The sequence below is a fragment of the Mugil cephalus genome, chromosome 11 (assembly GCF_022458985.1).
Source record: "Mugil cephalus isolate CIBA_MC_2020 chromosome 11, CIBA_Mcephalus_1.1, whole genome shotgun sequence".
NCBI classification, from domain to species: Eukaryota; Metazoa; Chordata; class Actinopteri; order Mugiliformes; family Mugilidae; genus Mugil; species Mugil cephalus.
The window spans coordinates 838601-858149 of NC_061780.1; the positions used below are offsets into that span (position 1 = coordinate 838601).

The 19549-nt window shown below is 38.4% G+C and overlaps 1 protein-coding gene across 4 annotated transcripts in view; it reads right to left on the reverse strand.

Annotated features, from left to right (window-relative positions):
• agmo (alkylglycerol monooxygenase) overlaps positions 1–19549 on the reverse strand; it is a 48842-nt gene that overhangs the window by 6558 nt on the left and 22735 nt on the right. For 2 of the 4 annotated variants that reach the window (XM_047597630.1, XM_047597631.1), the window contains exons 5-12: positions 18867–18962; positions 17340–17406; positions 15665–15730; positions 14291–14370; positions 13747–13881; positions 10742–10858; positions 6804–6886; positions 6025–6130 (exon numbers count right to left, since the gene is read on the reverse strand). In XM_047597630.1, coding sequence (XP_047453586.1) covers positions 6025–6130; positions 6804–6886; positions 10742–10858; positions 13747–13881; positions 14291–14370; positions 15665–15730; positions 17340–17406; positions 18867–18962 — 750 coding nt within the window. Of the gene's footprint in view, positions 1–6024; positions 6131–6803; positions 6887–9465; positions 10640–10741; positions 10859–13746; positions 13882–14290; positions 14371–15664; positions 15731–17339; positions 17407–18866; positions 18963–19549 lie in introns of those variants that run through there. The other 2 variants (XM_047597634.1, XM_047597632.1) reach the window with 2 other exon arrangements.

Consider the following 19549-nt stretch of genomic DNA (forward strand, 5'->3'; position numbering starts at 1 on the left):
ATAAAGGGACTGGGTGACATGTCCAGTTTAAATGGTACTGTCCTGATAAAATTGAAAAAAATTGCCTCTTAGTTATGCATTTACACTTCGGTAGAAGCATTTCTATATTGGGAATAGGCTAACCGCTGGACACAAAGTTTATAGGCCTACAACTCAGGCATCAGTGCTTTTTATAAATATCCTGAGATGTGGTATTGATTCCCTACCCTTTCCCAACAAATATGTTACCTCTGATCTCCTGATTATGCCTTGAAAGATGGTTTATTTTTTGATTATAGCAGCTTAATGCATGCAGTTTCTTTGTGATAGGACAACGGGGAAAGTGCTTAATGAGGGCTAACCCTGACCCCCAGTCTGACAGTGGCTACCCCAAATTTTACAACCTTAAATCTGAAATCTATACTTGAAACTCCCTCCACTGCTCTAAACCCTGGCAGCAGGAGGTGTTTTCCAGGCAAGATAGCTGCAGCTCTTAAGTATGCATAAAAAAAACAGGTCATGAGGAATTTCATTTTTACAACAATATCAGACGTGTGATTGTTAGCCAATAAGCCAGTGAATGTGGCCGAGAAAGAGAGATTAATAAACTGAGTGGGGAGTGATGAAAGCCACTACTGCAATAAAGATGGCTGAATTAATATATTAAGCCTTCATTCAGTTGTATTTTGATCCTTGAATTATTTCTGTTGAAGTTTATGACATTCAGTCTTTTTATCATTTGTAATGTTTTGAATTTGTGAGCCTTAGGAAATTGCCGCTACATTTCTGTGAAATCATTTTGGAAGAGGGTAAAAACATAACATAATCTGAAAAAAAAGGGGGGGGGGGGTAACATCTATCGTCAAGTTCAGACAAGTGCAAGTGTTGCTCTGAAGCTGTGTCACAGTCTGGGTAGCTGTTGTGTTTTGCTCATGAACTGAAGCACAAATAGGAAGACCATTCTAAAAGAAAGTCGATATTGGCCCAGACTCTAACTTCACACAAGCCAAGCAAAATACTGCTAGACTCCCGAACTCCCGAAGGACCACTTTCTTTTAGAGTTCCATAGCTTTACCTGGCAACTGGTTTGACAACATAAACCAAGCGGTTACTCTTTGACGGGCATGATCCCCTGCACATTTAGTGATAATATTTCACACTGTGTATGCTCGACCACCCCGCTGTTTACGCCAATGGAACAGTCGTACCCAACATTTCTCTTTCAAATCCCTCCATTTTCTCCCTGGGAGTAGATTTCCTTTCCTTTCCATTCCTGTGAGCTCTCAAATGATGTCATGCTCACCGAGTTTCCACAGCTCCAAACAAGCCTGTTAACCTCAGCACTGCCTCTTGCCACCACACATTCCTGCTTCAAAGAAAGGCCGCTAACCTCTCACACCTGAGTCCTGGCAAGAGGAAACGACAAACTCAGATAATGGCAACCTCTTGTCACTTGGCGTCTTATCTGCCCGCCCTTGGCTGGGATAGTGGGAAAGATGGGGTGGGATTTGTAATTTTTACAGACAACTCAGTTGATTTGTTGATGATAAAGCCGATTTTCAGTGAGGAGCAGTCTTTGTGTTTTAGTGAACCTAATAATATTGTTCTGAACCCTGTTGCTATGGAGCATTTATCTTTGACTGTCTGACATAAAAGAGTACTTGTGAGATATAAAATATAAAATAGAAATATTATTAGCACAGAGATGAAAATGGAAAATGTAACACACACACACACATATATATATTAAAGGAAATGTGTGTATATGTATATGTATACACACACACACACACACACACACACACACACACACACACACAAGGAATTACAAATTAGCATGACCTAATATACCACTTCTTAAACTCTTTTTATTATAAGGAAACATTTTAGTCATATTGTAAAACAAAAGAAAAGTAGACTATGTTAAAAACCTTTCAAGCTTTTTATTATTCTTTGTGGGTATTATTTGCTTTATTTCATAACTATAAAATAGAAAAACTGACAGAAAGAGCTGGAAAGAACAAAAGGATGCCAAGTCGTCTAAGTCTTTATATTTCTTTTCCTTTTTTCGTTTTCCTGTTTGAATTTTAACCCTTAAAGTTAAATCTAAATTGTTTTCTGCATTTAGTAGAAGACCCGTGACACTCAATTCTCAACCAGTCAGGTGTATTTTTATGAGCTCTCCTCTTAAATCACTGGGACTTCACAAACAGAGTCAATTTGAGAGAATAGCTGCATAATTAGTGTGGGACATACTGTATCTACACTCTGCTCTGCTGCTTGTTTCTCTGTGAATTCATGCAAAACAAGGGGTCCTCACACCACAGAGCCTATGTTACATTATAACACTCTCAAATGCTGCAGAACTCTAGTGAGTTATGTACTTAGCCTTCCCATTTATAATGACTAAACAAAGGCTGAAATGAGTGGGAGTGCTGGACCATAAGAGTAAGGTAAGTGACAATAAATGCATTGGATTGGACTGTGCCATAAGGGTATATATAATTAGCATTTTGCAGTGTAGATCATTTTGACTTGGTCACTGTAAAAGTAGTTTGTCAGTTTGCAAAAGATATGTACCCTGCTCTAGAGGATAAGCGATTACATATTATGAATGAATGAAAGCACCTATTGACCAGCAGAATATGTCAATAAAAGCAAATTTAACAAGCTTAAGCAACACAGCGCACACAAATACACACATGAAGCTTCATGCACACACGACTACAACCTCATGCAGCCGCCCACCAGCCCTGCTCATTCACACAAACGCACACGCGGTTACCAGCCTCGTCTGGTCTGAAGCAGCGAGGCCTTCATGTGAGCTACACAGACGTGGGTTTGGGAAGACAAGTGGGCGACTGAGAGCGAGAGGCAGCCCCGGTTTACAGGTCAAGCCTGTAGCTTTACAAGGGAAATCTCCAGAGCCACTATAAATACCACTGTGAGCTTTAAGGGTGCAGTATATCACACCACTGGTTTTGAAGGACCACAAAACGACCTAGTTTTTGTAGTTTTTTTCAGGTCTCTCTTTCTTAAAAGTACAGTGAACCTGAATACTATTAAATGTAAATTTCCCCCTCTCCATTTCTAGTGACTGTTAATTGATTGGCCTGACTTCAAAACACGCCTACCCACTGCAACAAAGAGCTGGCCATTAATCTCGCGCCTTGGAACCATATATCATTAAAATGCCTTCAAGTTTGGGGGTGGTTTCACCATTTTTCCCTTTGCTGTAGCTCTGAACAAAGAGTGCAAATATGTCAAGAACCATTTCAAGTAAACTGTGAGGATTTTCAATGAGCCCCACCTGGAAGCAAGACATTTATTCAGCTCAACCTGATGTACTGCGACTTGAAATGAGGCTTAATGATGTACTTTGGGAAAAAGCTGTATAAAGCTTACAGTGCTGTCCAAGTGAGAGCCATGCAACATGTGCAGCATAAATCTACACATATTTTGCTTTGGTTGATTTTGTGCTTCATTTTAGAAGTGGCTTTAAAAAATTAAAATTCATTCAGTTATATTTTATCCCATGGTAAAAAAAAAAAAAAGAAAAAGAAAAAAGAAGAAAGAAAGAAAAAGTGGGAAAGCCTCAAGTTGTCTTCTGAACACCTGAGCAGCACAGATGTGGACTCAGAGGACATAAAAGCAGCAATTGCAAATCTCACATACAAATTTCATCAACCAGCGCTAGTTAGCAGCAGATGACACTAATTGGTTCCAGAAGTGTTGCTCTCATTCACACTGAGACGGCAAGCAGCAAGCGAGGGCAGAAAGAGAAGAAAAAATAAAAAGAAGTCGTTGTAATGAGAGGTCAGCCGCCATCTACAGTTGGGCTGCCGGAGCCAGAGAGGCACGCCAATTTTATGGTCAATTGGGCGGCGCATCTGGACTCATAGATCACAGGGCTGCAGGGCTGGACTTAACACCCAGCTCCCACACATTTCACACACATAAAGCAGACCACACAACACACACAATCACTGGCAAACAGGCTATACACACCAGGGGAACGTGATACTTTCAGCGTATAAATTAGGAAATAAATTTTTTAAAGATTTGACTGTTAATATGAGCAAATCTCGAAAATAAGTCAACAAAATAATTAAGCAGATTAGCAATCAGCGCTAGATACACATGCTCATCCATTGATTCAATATATACACTCTTCATTAACAGCAAGTTAATTCAGTGTTGATAAGAGTTTTCCAGTTTATGATCATTTCCACAACATGTTATAATAGATCAATTGTTTTGTGAATGGGAAACGTTCGTAATGGAAGTTCACCTTAGCTCTTTTGAGATGTTACCTTAGTGAAGATCATTAGACTGCTATGTTAAATAGATGTCTGGGAGGTGGAGGGGGTACACAGTTGTTTTGGAATTCCACAGCGAATGTCATATAATATCATTTTGAACAGCTGCTAAATGAACCGTGGGATTTGATTATTTTGTCAATTGCTATTTCCATGAACCTCAACTGCTCATCCAAAAAATAAAATGTACACCAAAAACAAAAAGGCATACATGAAGATCTACATTTTCAGGACTTCTGAGGATACGCTGTGTGATTATTAGGATCATGTTATGTGATCAAAGCTCTAACAGGTACTACATGGAAGCACTTTTTATCTTTTGGACAAAACCTAAAGTCTCCTTGTTAACATTATTGGTTTGAGTACGTGCCTATTTTTATCATCATGTTGTCGTAGCTTTACTATGCTTTCAACTTTTGCTATGTGCAATACATCCATCAGTAACCACCCCTTTAGTTTAAACTGGCAGCTGCAGATATCCACAGCTGACAAAACACGTTTCACTCATTAATTCCATGAGTTGGCCAAACTACAAAATTAAATTCCTGGCTGTGCTCTAGTAAACGAGGATTCTGCAAGCCATTGTGTGTAGTATTTATACTCAATCAAAGATGGTTTGCTTGAAAAACAAGTGATGTCTGTGTAAATAAACAGGTGAATACATCGCATGATAGAGTAGGATTCAGCAGTTCATTCAGTGAACACAAGTTGGAAACAAATACATATAATATTTTCACCTTAAAAGCCCTGAATCAAGTAGCATCAGATCATGGGAAAGTCTAATCAGCATTCATACCTCTTGGCTGTGTGTACAGCATGGTTTCATTCAATTTAAGGTGTTTCAGGGTTTACTCTACTCAGGGAAAAGATGGCTGACTTTTTTTCATAACACATCCTGGCTGCCTGAGATGCAACTGCAGTCCAGCCTTGGAAGTACAAATGTTTTTGACATGTCCTGCTCTTAACAGTTACTGGAGACATACTGTGGTTTTCATGTATTCCCTGTCTTTATAAAGACCATATCCCCTTATTTCTATACAGTCATGTGTATGTCTCTCTAGTTCTTGTGCTGATATTAAATTGAATTGTAACCAGAGTTGCCACAGTCACCTTGAAAAAGTTATGGATTACTGATTACTCCTTTAAATAGTTACATAGTAACTTTACTGATTACATGGTTTTAAAAGTAACTAAGTTAGATTACAAATTACTTTGTTAGTTGCTCTCCCCTGCGCCACCTCAACATAAAATTGGCCTGACCAACTTCTTCAACTCTTCCCCACTTACTGGTTTTGCAACAAAGTCCAGCTTTTGTTGTTTGGTGGTGGGGCACCTCCTGCATTAGGTGCACTCTCTGCTTCACACCACCTGGTGGGAATTGCTGTTAGCTTCACCGTGCAGTGCTGCAACTCCAAATGTTTCTTTAAATTCGATGTTGTGTTTTTGAAGCTAGATAGGACTTTGTCGCCAACACAGTGTACAGTGAACAATTTCTTTAGAGGACACAAACTCTAATAGGTGAAAACGTGACCTGAAGCATACAGGACATTATTCCCGCAAGAAGAAAGCAAATAAATAAATAAATTATACATAGTAAGGCACACTGACTTGGATAAGTAACTTTAATCTGATAACTGGTTTGGAAATGGTAATTCGTTACCGAAAAAAAAACTGGTCAGATTAGAGGTTAGATGACATCACTGTTACACACTACAGTTTGTCTCACCTCTGTTGGCACGACCAGTGAAGGTAGGAGGGGCTTCATATAGCTGTACCTCTGCATTGTCACCATGATGACACACCGAAGCATCTCCAAGACAGCAGCTGTTGGCCTGAACAGCAGGACACATCAACCAACAACACAAGATCAGGGTGGAGTAATTGTTAATGTGAGAGGCTCAGTTTTTAGAGCTCACGGAACTCAAATACACTTGACCTCTCAAGTTGCTGAGGAGAAAAATATTGTGCATATATTAAAGGTTTTCTTGTCTTGTCTTTGAGTTATCCAGTGGACTTTTGTTACCAAGAAGCAGGGTAAACATTCTGTGACCCCCCTTTGGAATATTAACCCAGTATAAATTGAGCTTCAGACCTTTGAATTTAGCATTGCAAAGGCCAGTGCCTCACAGTCTGTATTTGCTTGTGACATTCTCTTTTAACATGTTTTCATTTGATATGTTTTAGAGGCTCAAAGAGGTCAGATTATCTCCTACTTGACAATGCAAACATGTTTTTTTACACTTTTAAGTCCGACAATATTAGCAGTTAGTTGATCCAAAGAAAAGCAGTTTAATAGTTTAGTTTAACATCTAATTAAATTAATAACAAAGGTATCTTTTAAATACACAGTACATCTTCAGATACAAGAATGAATATCTATCTTATAACATCTCCAGAACCACAACCTCCTCTCTAAACTTCATCTCACTCATTTTATCATCATGCAAAGACACAAACACTTTGAATGCTTCTATATTAATCCATGAAAAAAGGTCTGTACTGTACCTCTGATCAATGATGAAGCCCAGAGAGGTGAGAGTGAGCAAAATGTAGATGGTCATACCCAAAAAAATGAACTGGGACAGAATCTAGGATTGAGATACATTTAGATACAATGAAAAAGGCACTCAGGAAAAAATACATAAAAATCAAAATCTTAAATCAATATCTTGCTGGTCAAGTTACGATCACAGGTGACCTTACTGGGAGAGCAGTCGTAAGCAGCACGGCTGTTTAACTATTTACTGGGCTGAGTCAACAAAAACATGTCTGACCTTCAGAATAAGTATACTGACACACACTGTATTCTGTAGTAAATGTGCTCTGCCTCTTACACTGACATGCCTACTTTACAGAGACATCCCAGATGGGTCTTGACAGGGGACTTGAACACAGCTGAGGAGATCGTAGTTTGAATCCCCTAAACGGAGTCAAAACAACCAATATCCAAACAGAAATCCCATGCAGATACTGACTGACCTCTTCCAAGCAATGTTCGACATATAAACCAACAGACTTGCACAAACGCACACAAGTACAGAATGTCATGTACGGCTTGATTCGTGTTCTCTAACCTACGGCCTTGGCTCAGGGCAGCAGCTGGAAGCTTGGTGTCTCCTGAGGATGCTGTGGCCTGTCAGCTTAGGCTTATATTTCTTTGACACTCAATACAGAGTCTGACAGCCAAATCTCACTGACTGCTCTCATACTGTGCATACCCAGAAGGCCATATATAGTCAACATGAAATTAACCCATCAACAGAATGCAGTAAAATAGTATTTCTTTTGAGTCGTAATCCATAAACCCTAAAGAACTATATAATCTCAGCTCACATACTGCATGTGAATACAGAGGGATGATACAATTATGTTTTCCATTAATCAAATGTGGGGGAATTTTGGACTTAGTCCATCTGTCAGACCAAAAAAACAAAAAGAAAAAGTCAGTTCACACTACTTTCAGAGTAAATAATCATTACATTGGAGTTGAAAGGTTACAGATACAGTTACTTTTGGTAAAAGGTGTAATGAGCAGATAATTGTTTTGGAATCAAAGGTTATGTGAACTTATCTGCATTAAATAACCCAGGGGGCTCAGCAGACCAGGCACTTTTGGTCGCGTGATTTTTTTTTTTTTTTAAGTTTCACATCCATCACCCAGGAGGAACAGAGCCTGAGAAGCTATGCTGGAGAGAAAATCCTCTGCATATCCCTTAGTGTCACCAGGTGAAGTCACATTTCATTTCCATGCCTACTTTAAAGAAACAGTCAGGGATTTTTTTTTTCTGTTCTTGTTTCTCTTATCCGGCTAATTTGTAATGTGATCAAGTGTCATCCAGCAGCAGAGGACAGAAATATTTGTTAACATCTGGTGGCAGCGTTGTACCATGAGCAGAGGACTGATTGTATTATTCTGTTGTCCCCTGAGTCAAAGCAGATTAACTCATTAGTCAGGTCATTATTTCAGCTGTTATTATGATAAAGTTTGTGAATGCTGGCTGGATGGCCAGATATGTTACTTCACTAGCATACACACAAAATACATTCTCAGTTGCCTGTCATACAGATACAAGTAGTTAAAAGTTATCATTTTCCATGATCCTAGACTATAATACATCGTACAGAGAAATGTTGTTATTTATCTTACCCGTGTTGTTATAATGAGGCAGGCAACATAACAGACACCTATTTCTGTAACCCAATACAATTAAACAGCAGCACGAACCACATCCTCTAAAATGACAACACAGCTGAATCAACACTTTCATGAAACTGTTTCAGCAAAAACTTAACATTATAACCTTTTTGACAGGAGGATTTATTGCAGGATTCCTGCATTAGGTACCATTTAGCCTGGTTTATACTCACACAATGGATCTAAGCAGAGCCTATGTCGTAGCCCACGCACATGGTCTTCATTTTTTTAAATATTTAGTTTCCCTTTGTACTCCAACCAATGGCAACCAAAAAGCTCATGCTGGAGTTAAAGTTAATTAACTGCAATGCAAGAAAGAAAACGTCTGAGTAGATGGTGTGTAGGAGGCATAAGGAGCGTGAATTTGTTTAGCCAATGAGACATGGCCAGGGGAATATATTTTGGACTGTACACAGTTGTTGTGATCTGTATCACTACAACATTGAAATACATTTCTGGGGAAATGCACATCAGGCAGTGACATAGGTATGCTGAACAGACTCTTTGGCCTAAACTGAAATAAGGCATTATGTTTCTATCCGCAGACTTCTGTGTTGTACTGTTCTCAATCTTATTGGTGTGATGATATCCATGTTGTCATTTTCTTCTACTACTTCTTCTGGCTGTCTTTTTTTTTTTTTTTACCCTGCTGGCCTGCAAATGAGTATGTACTTACACTAAGGCAGAAGGGGATTGCTGAGAAGGCATTCTTTAATGTTAGTTCACACTACCAAAGGAATGCAAACAAATACCTCTGACATCATCTCCAAATGTGGCTAGACATTGGATCCCTCAAATGTGATCTCAATGCTTCCTGTGTTCACACATGTACTGGTCACTGATTGGATTTCCTAAAACATTTCAAATAAACAAATATACATTTTTATTAAATGTGTAAATACAGACCCCTTTTCAGAGATTATTTCATGTTCTACTCACATATTTATTATATTTTTACTGCTGATGGGTGGATATAATGATGAAGACAAGATAAAAATATTATACTTGGTTAAGAACAGCTTTCTATTTTTGTTTTATATACCTATGTCAGATGTTTGAGCTTTACTTTGCCCTGTAGTGCTTTAAATAAACTTGCACAATAGAGGTTTGGTCTGAAAGTTGCAAACTCGATAACACTAATGGAGGCATGCTGTGAGATGTAACTGTGTTTACTTTCTCCCTTCAATAGCAATTGTTCAGCAAACATATAATAAAACATACACATTTGCCTGATGATGATGTAATTGAAGAGTGTCTCTACTTGTTTGAAATAGCTGTGTTGTCATGGCTTCGAATTAGCGCAAAGCCCATAAATTGTCCCGCAGTGTATCATCAATTGTCAAGCTAAATAAGCGGCTAGCGAACATGTGGGTATAAATACATAACAGTGACATGATTTATTGTTGGGGCAGAGTGCTCACTTTGTTATTTTCCCTCCAAGTCTTGATTGCTGCATCCTGAAGGCTATTTGGGTTGGGAAATGGTTGACTCTGCAATTAAGGCGTTTGTGTTCACTGCTGGACCACCAGCTGGCGTTTCATTCGACGTTGTGAAGAGAGGAAGTGTGTGTGTTTGTGTGTCTGTGTGTGTGCGAGAGAGAGAGAGAGAGAGGACCACAACTGAAAGAGCCCCACAGAGGTAGCGATCAGGAAAAAAAAAGAGAGAGAGAGAGAGAGAAAGACAGGCGATTTTATTTGGGAGTTTGAAGAAGCTGGGCGTGACAGCAATTTTTGGCTAACCAAAACTATGTCGAGGGAAAAAAGTCTTCCAAAGATAACTGCTGAGGAGACCTGTTTCTTTTTTTCTGAGGATGGAGGAAGGGGGTCTCTTGGCATGTCGAGTGGAAAATAATAGACAAAGGTTGTTCTAAAGGGGAATACCAATCTGTCATTCTGTCATGATGTTAGACAGAGCTAGTCTTTTCCTACTGGCTAAGTACAGGACTCCACCATGGACTAGCCACAACAAAATGCATAATTGGGTGAAATAATGTTGGCAAACAAATACGCAGAAGTCAGGATGCCTTTAAATGAAGAGTTCTGGACCACCTTGTCATACTGTATATGAGCAATTATTCTAGCCTAAACGCATCAGTGCTCAGTCAGGAGCTTAAAGGGCAACAGATCCAATGCTTTAGCTGGCAAATCTGACAGAAATAAAGTAATGTTAAAAGATGGACCCACCAATCAATGCTAAAAACAAATCTTACAAATCCATGTACAGTTTTCAGGAGCTGAAAAATACATACCATTTTATTTTCAAACAATTCGTGATAAGTCCTCAGCACCAGCAGGAAATGTATGACCACATAAACTTGTAACGGCAGTGACCAGCTGGGATCATGAGGCACTTCCTTTCCAGTAACCTGCACATGGAATATAAACATGTTTAATTCCCCAAACCCTCATTTTTGTGTAAGTGGAGTCATTTTCTGGACAGATTCTCATGCCAACATGCCTACACTTATATTACATGAATTCATTCAAATTTAAGTCATGTTAACAGTTATATGGCACAGTTTCACAGTAAGATTATACACTGATCAGGCATAACTTTATGACCACCATCCTAATATTGTGTAGGGCTCCTACCTGAGAGTGTCCTGTGGTGTCTGACAACATAATGTTGTTAGTGGGGGTCTTTGGGTCCTATGGGTTGAGGGGAGGGGCCTCTGTGGATCATCCCACAGATACTTGATCAGTTTGGATCTAGTGAATTTAGAGGCCAGGTCAACACCTTGTGCTGTTCTTCATGTTTTTTTTTGAGTTGTTCCTAAACTGTTTTTGTGCGTGTCTGTTTCAGGCTTCCCCCTGCTGGGGATGAATGCTGCCATCAAAGAGTGTCACTGCTATGTGTAGGGGTGCTTGGTCGGGTATAGGTGGGTGCTATATATCTAAGTAACGTCCACACAAATGGTAGGTCCAAAAGTTTCCCAACAGAACGCTGAATTGTCATGAGATGGTCAGTGTTATTTACTCCTCCTGTCAGTGATTTTAATGTTGTGGCTGATTGGTGTAATTCAGGGCAGTGAAGAGCTTGTACCCCAACTTCTCATTAATAAACTTTGTAAAATGATGAAAGAATGACCAGTGCGTACTTAATGATTACTATGTAATGTTATTCATCAACATTCTTTATTCTTCACACTGACCAGTCTCTCCCAGCTCTCCACGTCCATGTCTATACAGACCCATATTAATGGGCCTGTATAAATTGTGTGAAGAAAGCATTATTAAAGACGTTATCAAAAGTATGCAGAATATTTGGAGATTACTGTCATTTATCCTAGCAAACATTTTGCCACTATTAATGCATGGATCTTTAAATTTCTTTACATTTTTTAAACAAAAAATGTGTTTTCACACACTCTCAGTAGTGACCACAAAATGCTCATAAAGCAACAGGCTACAATTTATTTTCAAAGGAAACATCAAAGGAATACCTAACTCTTGTCATGGTGAGTGTGTTTTACATGTCAAAGTTGAGCTGGCTTTAATTTTTTTTATCGATCCAGTGACACTGTGATGTCTTAACTAACTATAAGCATTTGTTTCACTGGTTAAAGGTGTTATCCAACGACAACAAGCACTGAAGCAACATTTCCATGACTTAATAAAAACCGTCTCAGTCAATTAAATGAGAAGGTGTGTCCAAACTTTTGACTGGTAGTGTACATGCATACTTAATTTCATACACCCCAAAATCACCACTACTTGTAAAATATGTTTACCCAAATTTATTTAATAGGGTAGATGTTTGGTTTTGGTTTTACTATCTTGTTCACATCTGTACCTTTGCCATATGGGCCAGAAAAGCCTGAAAAGAAAAGTTAAATAAAACATGAAATAATAATTCAGAAAATAAAAAAAGGAACATATATACGGGCACAAGTGTTAGAATGTAACCTCCTAGAACCTACTCTCTTACACATGCAACAGCAGTAGAACAACAGGTATATTTGTTTACAGTGCAGCTAAATAAACTATGGGCTCAGAGGATTCAGTGTGTCACTAAAACAAAGCAAAACAGTGAGCCAACTCCACATTTCCATTTCCACATGTCTTCAACTGACCTTTCTCTTTCCATCATGTACGTGTATGCATCATTTCCTATGAATCCCTTATGCATGGAAATGACTTCTAATTCATCCATGGCAAAAGTAAACTCAAACTCAAAAACAGTAACAATGAAATCTACAAAACCAAGAGGCAATTACTGAACTCAAGTAAAACACAATAAAAAGCCATGAGGCAGTATTAAGGCACATCAAAGCTGAGCCATTAATAAAAGGAAAATGACTCAACCTAAATGACAAAATGACCCTGAGAGAAAACACAAAAGTGTTCTGACTATTTTAAATTCTCAAATCTTTTCTGCTTCTAAGTGTTTTTGTCAAAATGATATTTTGTTACTTTAGTCTCCTCCAGGCTGCATTTCAAAACTGGGCAAAATTAGCTTGTTCTGTGCCACTTACAAACTCATATAGGATGTATTGTGAGTAGTGGTAGCAGTCATCTGCCATGGTTTTGCCTTGGTGTCCAAAATGATAAGGCCTAAGGGCTTCATAATGAAACTGCAAACTCTCTTAGGAATGTACAAAAAACAAAGTCATACAAGCTTTTTCATTTAGGGTGTGTCCCAAGATCCTGAACTACCAAACCACCACATGTGGGTTCGTCCCACATCCCATGTCATCCCCAACCACATAGGTATGTCAGCCTGCTGCTCTGCTTCTTCTTGCAAAGCTGGAACACGTTCAGCCCTCTCTTTCCTTCACCAACAGATATCAACATGCAGCCACATACATAAAGCCTTTTAAGATACTTCAGTTAAATTCCAGCTCTGTCCATGTTTAAAATTGCCCCACTACGTTTAAAGGGCCAATTTAATTGAAAAGCAAAGGGCTTTTTTTTTTTCTTTACAAGTGTGAAGCATAAGTGAACTAAATATGTGACACCATCAGCGTTATTTCAAAGCTAACCACTGGGGCATTCTGCAGGAACATTTACACTCCAGTTGCGTGCAATTTTGATCCTGTGGACTGTTTCAAAACACTGAAACTGAACTTATTGTGCTGCCTCTACAAAGGGTTTGTAGCTTTTATTTGATGTGGTAGTCCCTTGTAAAACTAGTAGAATATATGAACCCTTCAATAAGGAATGAGTCTGAGTCTTAGGCCTGTGTTTTGCATGTGACAAAAATAATGGGTAATGAAGCCTGAAAGGAATTCTTTTCTTCAGGAATGATGCAAACCTTGGGATTGTCGACGTGGTCACCCAGCCTGGCTTTACCGGGTTTCCAACTTGGACCCTTTACAAAAGTTGACAATTTGTCGCTGATAGTTTTGTAAGTGGTGGACCTTCTCCACAAATATAAATAGTAGTGTAACTAAAAGAGAAACAAAAACACAAGTCAGACATCAACATACAAATCATACACTACATTTACAGTAACTGATGAATGTTAATGAAACAGTAGCTGTGATAATTAGTCCTGAGTAGGAATGTTTCTGCTTTGATTGGGCAGGACATTTCTCACGCTAAGCTCTGCCAACAGCGAGGGCAGCAAAAATAATCATAACATCCACATGGCATTTCATTTTATTGGCCTCTTTCACCTCAGCTGGGCAGTTTGTTTAGAGTAGAGTAATAATGTTATGGTTACAGAATGGCGACTCAGCCACTGAGGGAAACATGAGCACACACCTCATCTGCTCATGATGTTTACACTCAGATCTAGACCTACTCCACCGATGGCCAACTTATGGCAGCCACAGCAATGAGCGGATGAGACAAACCTGAACATTGAGGATTTCAAATGTCTTGATTGGGAACACCAGGCCATACACCACTTTGTCTGTCTCTGGAGCAAAGGTACCTGAGGAAGACGAAAACAAATTAACAGAAATCAGTGCCTAGAACTTGTATTTCCTGTTCTGTGTAATTTGTGGTATTATAGCCATACAGAGGAAGAGGAGAACAGATAGCAAGACAATGGTAAGTGAAGCAGATAAAGGCCATAAAATAAACTAAAACCAACTTTCTTGAGTTTTACAAGATGTTTAATAGCTCACTAGGGATGGAAAATAAGCTCATTTGGACAATTTGTATATGTAATGTTGGTCAACCGTTTATTTACAAACATAGCAGTTATGGAGAAAACATATTAAGTTTATCTGTGTTTCTGGCCACCTGATGAAGTCCATTATTCCTTTTTTGAAAGGAAAAATATCTGCTTGTAATTGTGTTGTTTTGTTGCTATACATATCGCACCACTGTGAGAAAAAAAACATCTCCACACCAGCAGGTGGCAGTACGCAGTAGTAGTCTTTCAAGGGGGGAAACTGGAAGAGCTAGGAAATGAAGAAGAGCTACATAAAGAATGGACCTCTCGGGAATCACGTATTTAGAGAAGAAACATATGAGAGGTATTCTCTGTTTGTACAGTTTGGACATCATTGTTGCCTGCAGTTGTTCTCTCATTTTAACTGATTGAGTAGGTTATTAGTTATAATCTGCTGAGTTAAGGTAATCCAAAAAAGCGTAGAAAGAAATTTCAAGAAATTCTACAATTCCAGCTGACCTTATTCAACGCTTTTTTGGATTACCATGACCTGGATGACTGAGAACCTTCACAGACATATTAAAGGTAATGCGGCAAAATTTTAAACCAAAATTGGTCCAGGTTCAGACACCAGGTAACCTTATTTAATACATTTGCCAAATTAGATACTTAAACAAATACTCATAAACAAAGAATGGGAATGTAGAATCTACCTTAAATGGGTTTTACAGCAATGGGTTAATCCATCACTTTCTCATTTAGATAACAGTCTACACAGACACCACTACAATCTATCCTCGACACTTGGATAGATACACTTGTATAATTATTATATTATAATTATAGGTAAAGGTAATTCAGTACATACATCTTTGCCTCTTGACATGTTCTTCCTTAACTGTCCACATCCGGGTACAGTTTTGTATTCTATATCCAAATGACTGGATGAATATTCCTATTTTGGAATAGCTGCAAATGTTACTAATACTTGTGTATCACAACGCTCTAAAGCTAAGCAGAGAACATAACATCACAAGTTACAACTCATGAAGAACTACATGGAGTTGATCAACGACAGTTAGGAATGAAAGGAATTACTTATGCTTACCGAATAATCTGTCCCAAATGATCAGAATTCCTCCATAGTTTTTGTCAAGGCAGTAAATGTTTCGCCCTGTTGGGTTACAGCAAAAATGAGCTGTGATAACCTTTCCACATTTGAGTTGGTAATGTGCAGAATTAACTGTATTAGACAGAGATGGGTTTTCAGATTATAGTTTTTTTGTCATGTCCTTGTTTCATCGACATGGCACCGGTGTTTCAGGAGCCATATATTATAATTCCTTGGTGTATTTTTTTCTGTTTTCCACAGAACAGAAAACGCCAGGAGCCACAAACCCCTTTTGACAAATGACGACAATACTGCATATAACCTTTATCCTATGTATACAAACTGTGTTGCATTTACGAAATCAATGAAGTGTTACAGAGAAAACAAAATTACATTTCTGCATGTAACATTTTGAAGTCTGAAAAAAAGATGCTGGATTGAAGGCTACTTTCTCATACAATACTCAGTGTCTATTTGAGTCCTTCTTGTATTTATGAAAAAAAAAATCCTTTTACTAAAGCATAGGCTACACTGAGCAATGAAAATATGAAAATAACGGAGGGTATGCATTTACTGCCGCCTGGGGCCATGCCTCCCTGAGAGTCAAAAACACAGTGAAATACATTAGTAAATACAGCAAAACCAGGAAAAATGTGGATTATCAGATCAAATTAAGGCCAACTGGACTCGACAGTCATCCATATGAACTAGTATGGATATGAAAAAGTGGATTTACCTCAGTTAGTTTTAGTTCATTTCAGTCATGATAAATGTAGTTAAGAGCGGAATGGAACAGAACGGAAATATTCTGTTTATTGTTTTATTGTTATTTATCGTTGGAAATGAAATAGTCAATCTAATGCAGCTAATCTCAATGTTCAACTGTCACTATTTGTCACTAAGCGGCTGTAACCATGGAGACGTGCATACCCTCTATAGAGCCCTTCATTGCCTACATCACTGTTACGTCACAATGTTAACTGGAGACAAAACAGAGGGAGGCTTGAGGCAAACACGGTCACTTTGAACCATGAAAATGTCATCATGATGTGTCTTGCTTTTTTGGTGCCAAAACCGAAAAATCTAAAACACTAACTTGGAGTTTTATCACATACCAGCCACTGCCAGTCGTAGACAACTTTGGTTTGGTGATTAAAAGAAAGGATTGGAGTGAGACAATCAACAACAGGCACACTTCATATGAGGTCAGATTAATATGCAATGCATCATCAGTTTCAGTCTAGAAAATGTTAAGGATTAAAGTAAATTATGTTAAGTTAATTCATATTTGGGGGATTCTTGTTACATGTTAATGCTAATGCTAATGCTAACCACGAGCGTTTTAACAGTGTCCAGGCAGTGATTCCACTTACTTCTTGTGATATCTTTGTTCGAAAAGCTTCAATTAATAAAAACAGCCTCTTTGTGAGTGAGTGTATAAGTATAATATTCCCTAAAATAGTGTATTAGTATATTCTCTAAAATATGCATTACAGTGCCACCCAAATGCCAGTTATATTACAGCGTTTCAGCAGTTTTGTGTGGACACAAATTTTCCAGAGACAATGCCATGTTTACGGCAAACTTTTTCAAAATGAAGTCAGCCACATTTCCGCGTGGACATGGCCCAAAGATGAACACAGTCTGGCATGACTAATCATCAGCATCTCACCATGATGAACTCTGTGATGTTTTGGGGTGTTGAAGACCCACTCCAGAGGTCCAAGGTCTCTAATCAGCTGAAAGGCAATAAATACATTCAATGAAACTCAATTATTATGTTATCACTAACTGTTTTTTTTCCCCCAGTCATTGAACACAATAAATAAGCCTCAGCAGTACTATGTACAATAGTATTCCATCTCACCACACATATTTGAGATTATCATATTTTCTTCTTGTTCTTGCTAGTCAAAACAGCAACCAGAAAAACTCCAGCAAAGCAATATTTGCACTTTAGCACCATAGGTCAAGTCAAACATTTCATTGCCTGCAGAAATGATTATCAGATGTAGATTTTATGGCAATCAGACCATTCTGATAAGATTTAAATGTCTTGTTTTGAGGCTTGGATCATCTTTAGATCTACAGGCAAAAATTGTTTCTGTCAAGCCAGATCTATGGTTCTGTTCAGATTAACATGCACCTATGTATAAATGTAACCACATGATTTTTACCTGGAAGGCATCAAACATGCATATATCAGTACATCAGTGAGCTGGTATAGATTACAGAGGTCACACAGAGAATATTTCACACAGTTCATGTTCTCTTTTGGTATCAACTCAGATATTTTGACAGCTCACATCAGTATGACAGACCTCCCGGTCTAGAGAAAAGTGCACGGCTGGACAGAATTTCTCAGTGATTCATTATTTCCATGTAATGGCTGCGTCTGGCAGCCGACCGTTAGAGTTTTATCTTGAATGAAAGAGGTCTCCACCACTTCACTTTTTAGTGTGCCAGTAAAATACATGGCTTCAAAAAAAGCCTGTAAAGGAGGCATAAATTACATCCCCTCAGAAAATTGTGACCATTACGACTGTTTTTACTAATAGTGCACTAAAAGATGGGAGGCCTTCCAAATCCATTCATTCCTTCTAATGATCGTGGGGACTGTAAAAGTGATACTCTCAGTCACTTTAAAGGTAGACAGAGTGGTCATGCTTCTGTTTGGAATATTTTATAAAATCTCATTATTTTTTATTGAATACAGGTTCCATTGCAACACTGGGCCCACAAACGCTTGACTTAACAGATGGATTAGTGTTGGCACTGGGAGAAAGATAACTTTACAGACTTTTCAATTCAAACAGAGCTTGTGGTGCTTGCTGGCTAACAATACTGATGTTTCGTATAGTATATGGTAAATAGGTGGTATCGAAATTAGATTCACTGATCAGATCTGAAAATTATTGTCAATATTGATTTCAGCAGATCTGCATCATAGCCTGATGTTTACCTCATCAGAAACATAACTACATGTTATGACGGCACAGACCGCAACAGCTGAATAGTTTTTCTACATCTCTCAGTGGACAGACAAACACAGAAAGTTCTGCCCCATCAACACCATCTACTCTGATGTCTTCTCTCTTTTCTGTATTGCAGTGATCTCAGTAAACTTGTTGAAAATCTACTCCAACTGACTGATGACACTTGCTACAGTTACAGGACAAAATGTAGACTAGATACTTACCTCTGTGTGAATCCAGAACTGATAGAGCAAATTCAGCTGTATGTGAACAGCAAATATGGAAGGAGGTACAGCCAGGGCCATGGGCAGGTAAAAAATCTGAGGAAGAGAAATCAGTAGTAGTTTAAAAACCTCCAACAAAACAAAACTTCACTGGGTCAAACAGCAACACCAAGACACCAAGGCTGAGCAATTCATACAATTCATACAATATCATTCATACATAATTCCTATATGTTTCTGCTCTTTTATTGCCATAGTAACAAATGGCAACGTCTATAAGTGAAAGGTGAATGTCTTGTAAATTCAGAGACCTTGACCTTTGACCTTTGGCAGCCAAATTCTAATCAGTTCAGGTCAACTGAATGCTTGTTCCAAATTTACACTTTTTGAGTCATAAATAATTCCTACTTATGATGTAAATGTTAGAAATTTAGTATATATTATCATTCTTAAGACAAATCTAAAATAAAACATCTGTCTGCTACAATTTTTAGCTAACATTATTCAAACAGAAGTTAACAGTGCGTTTACTGGAGGCTTGTATTGCCAGCAGATTTGGTGCTCTACTGAATATTTACAACAGTAGGGCTGTGTGTTAAGGACTGCCTCATGTGTGTGACAACAGTAACAAAGGAACATGTCACTCATTGCAACTACAACAGTGTGACTCACTGATGTGTTTT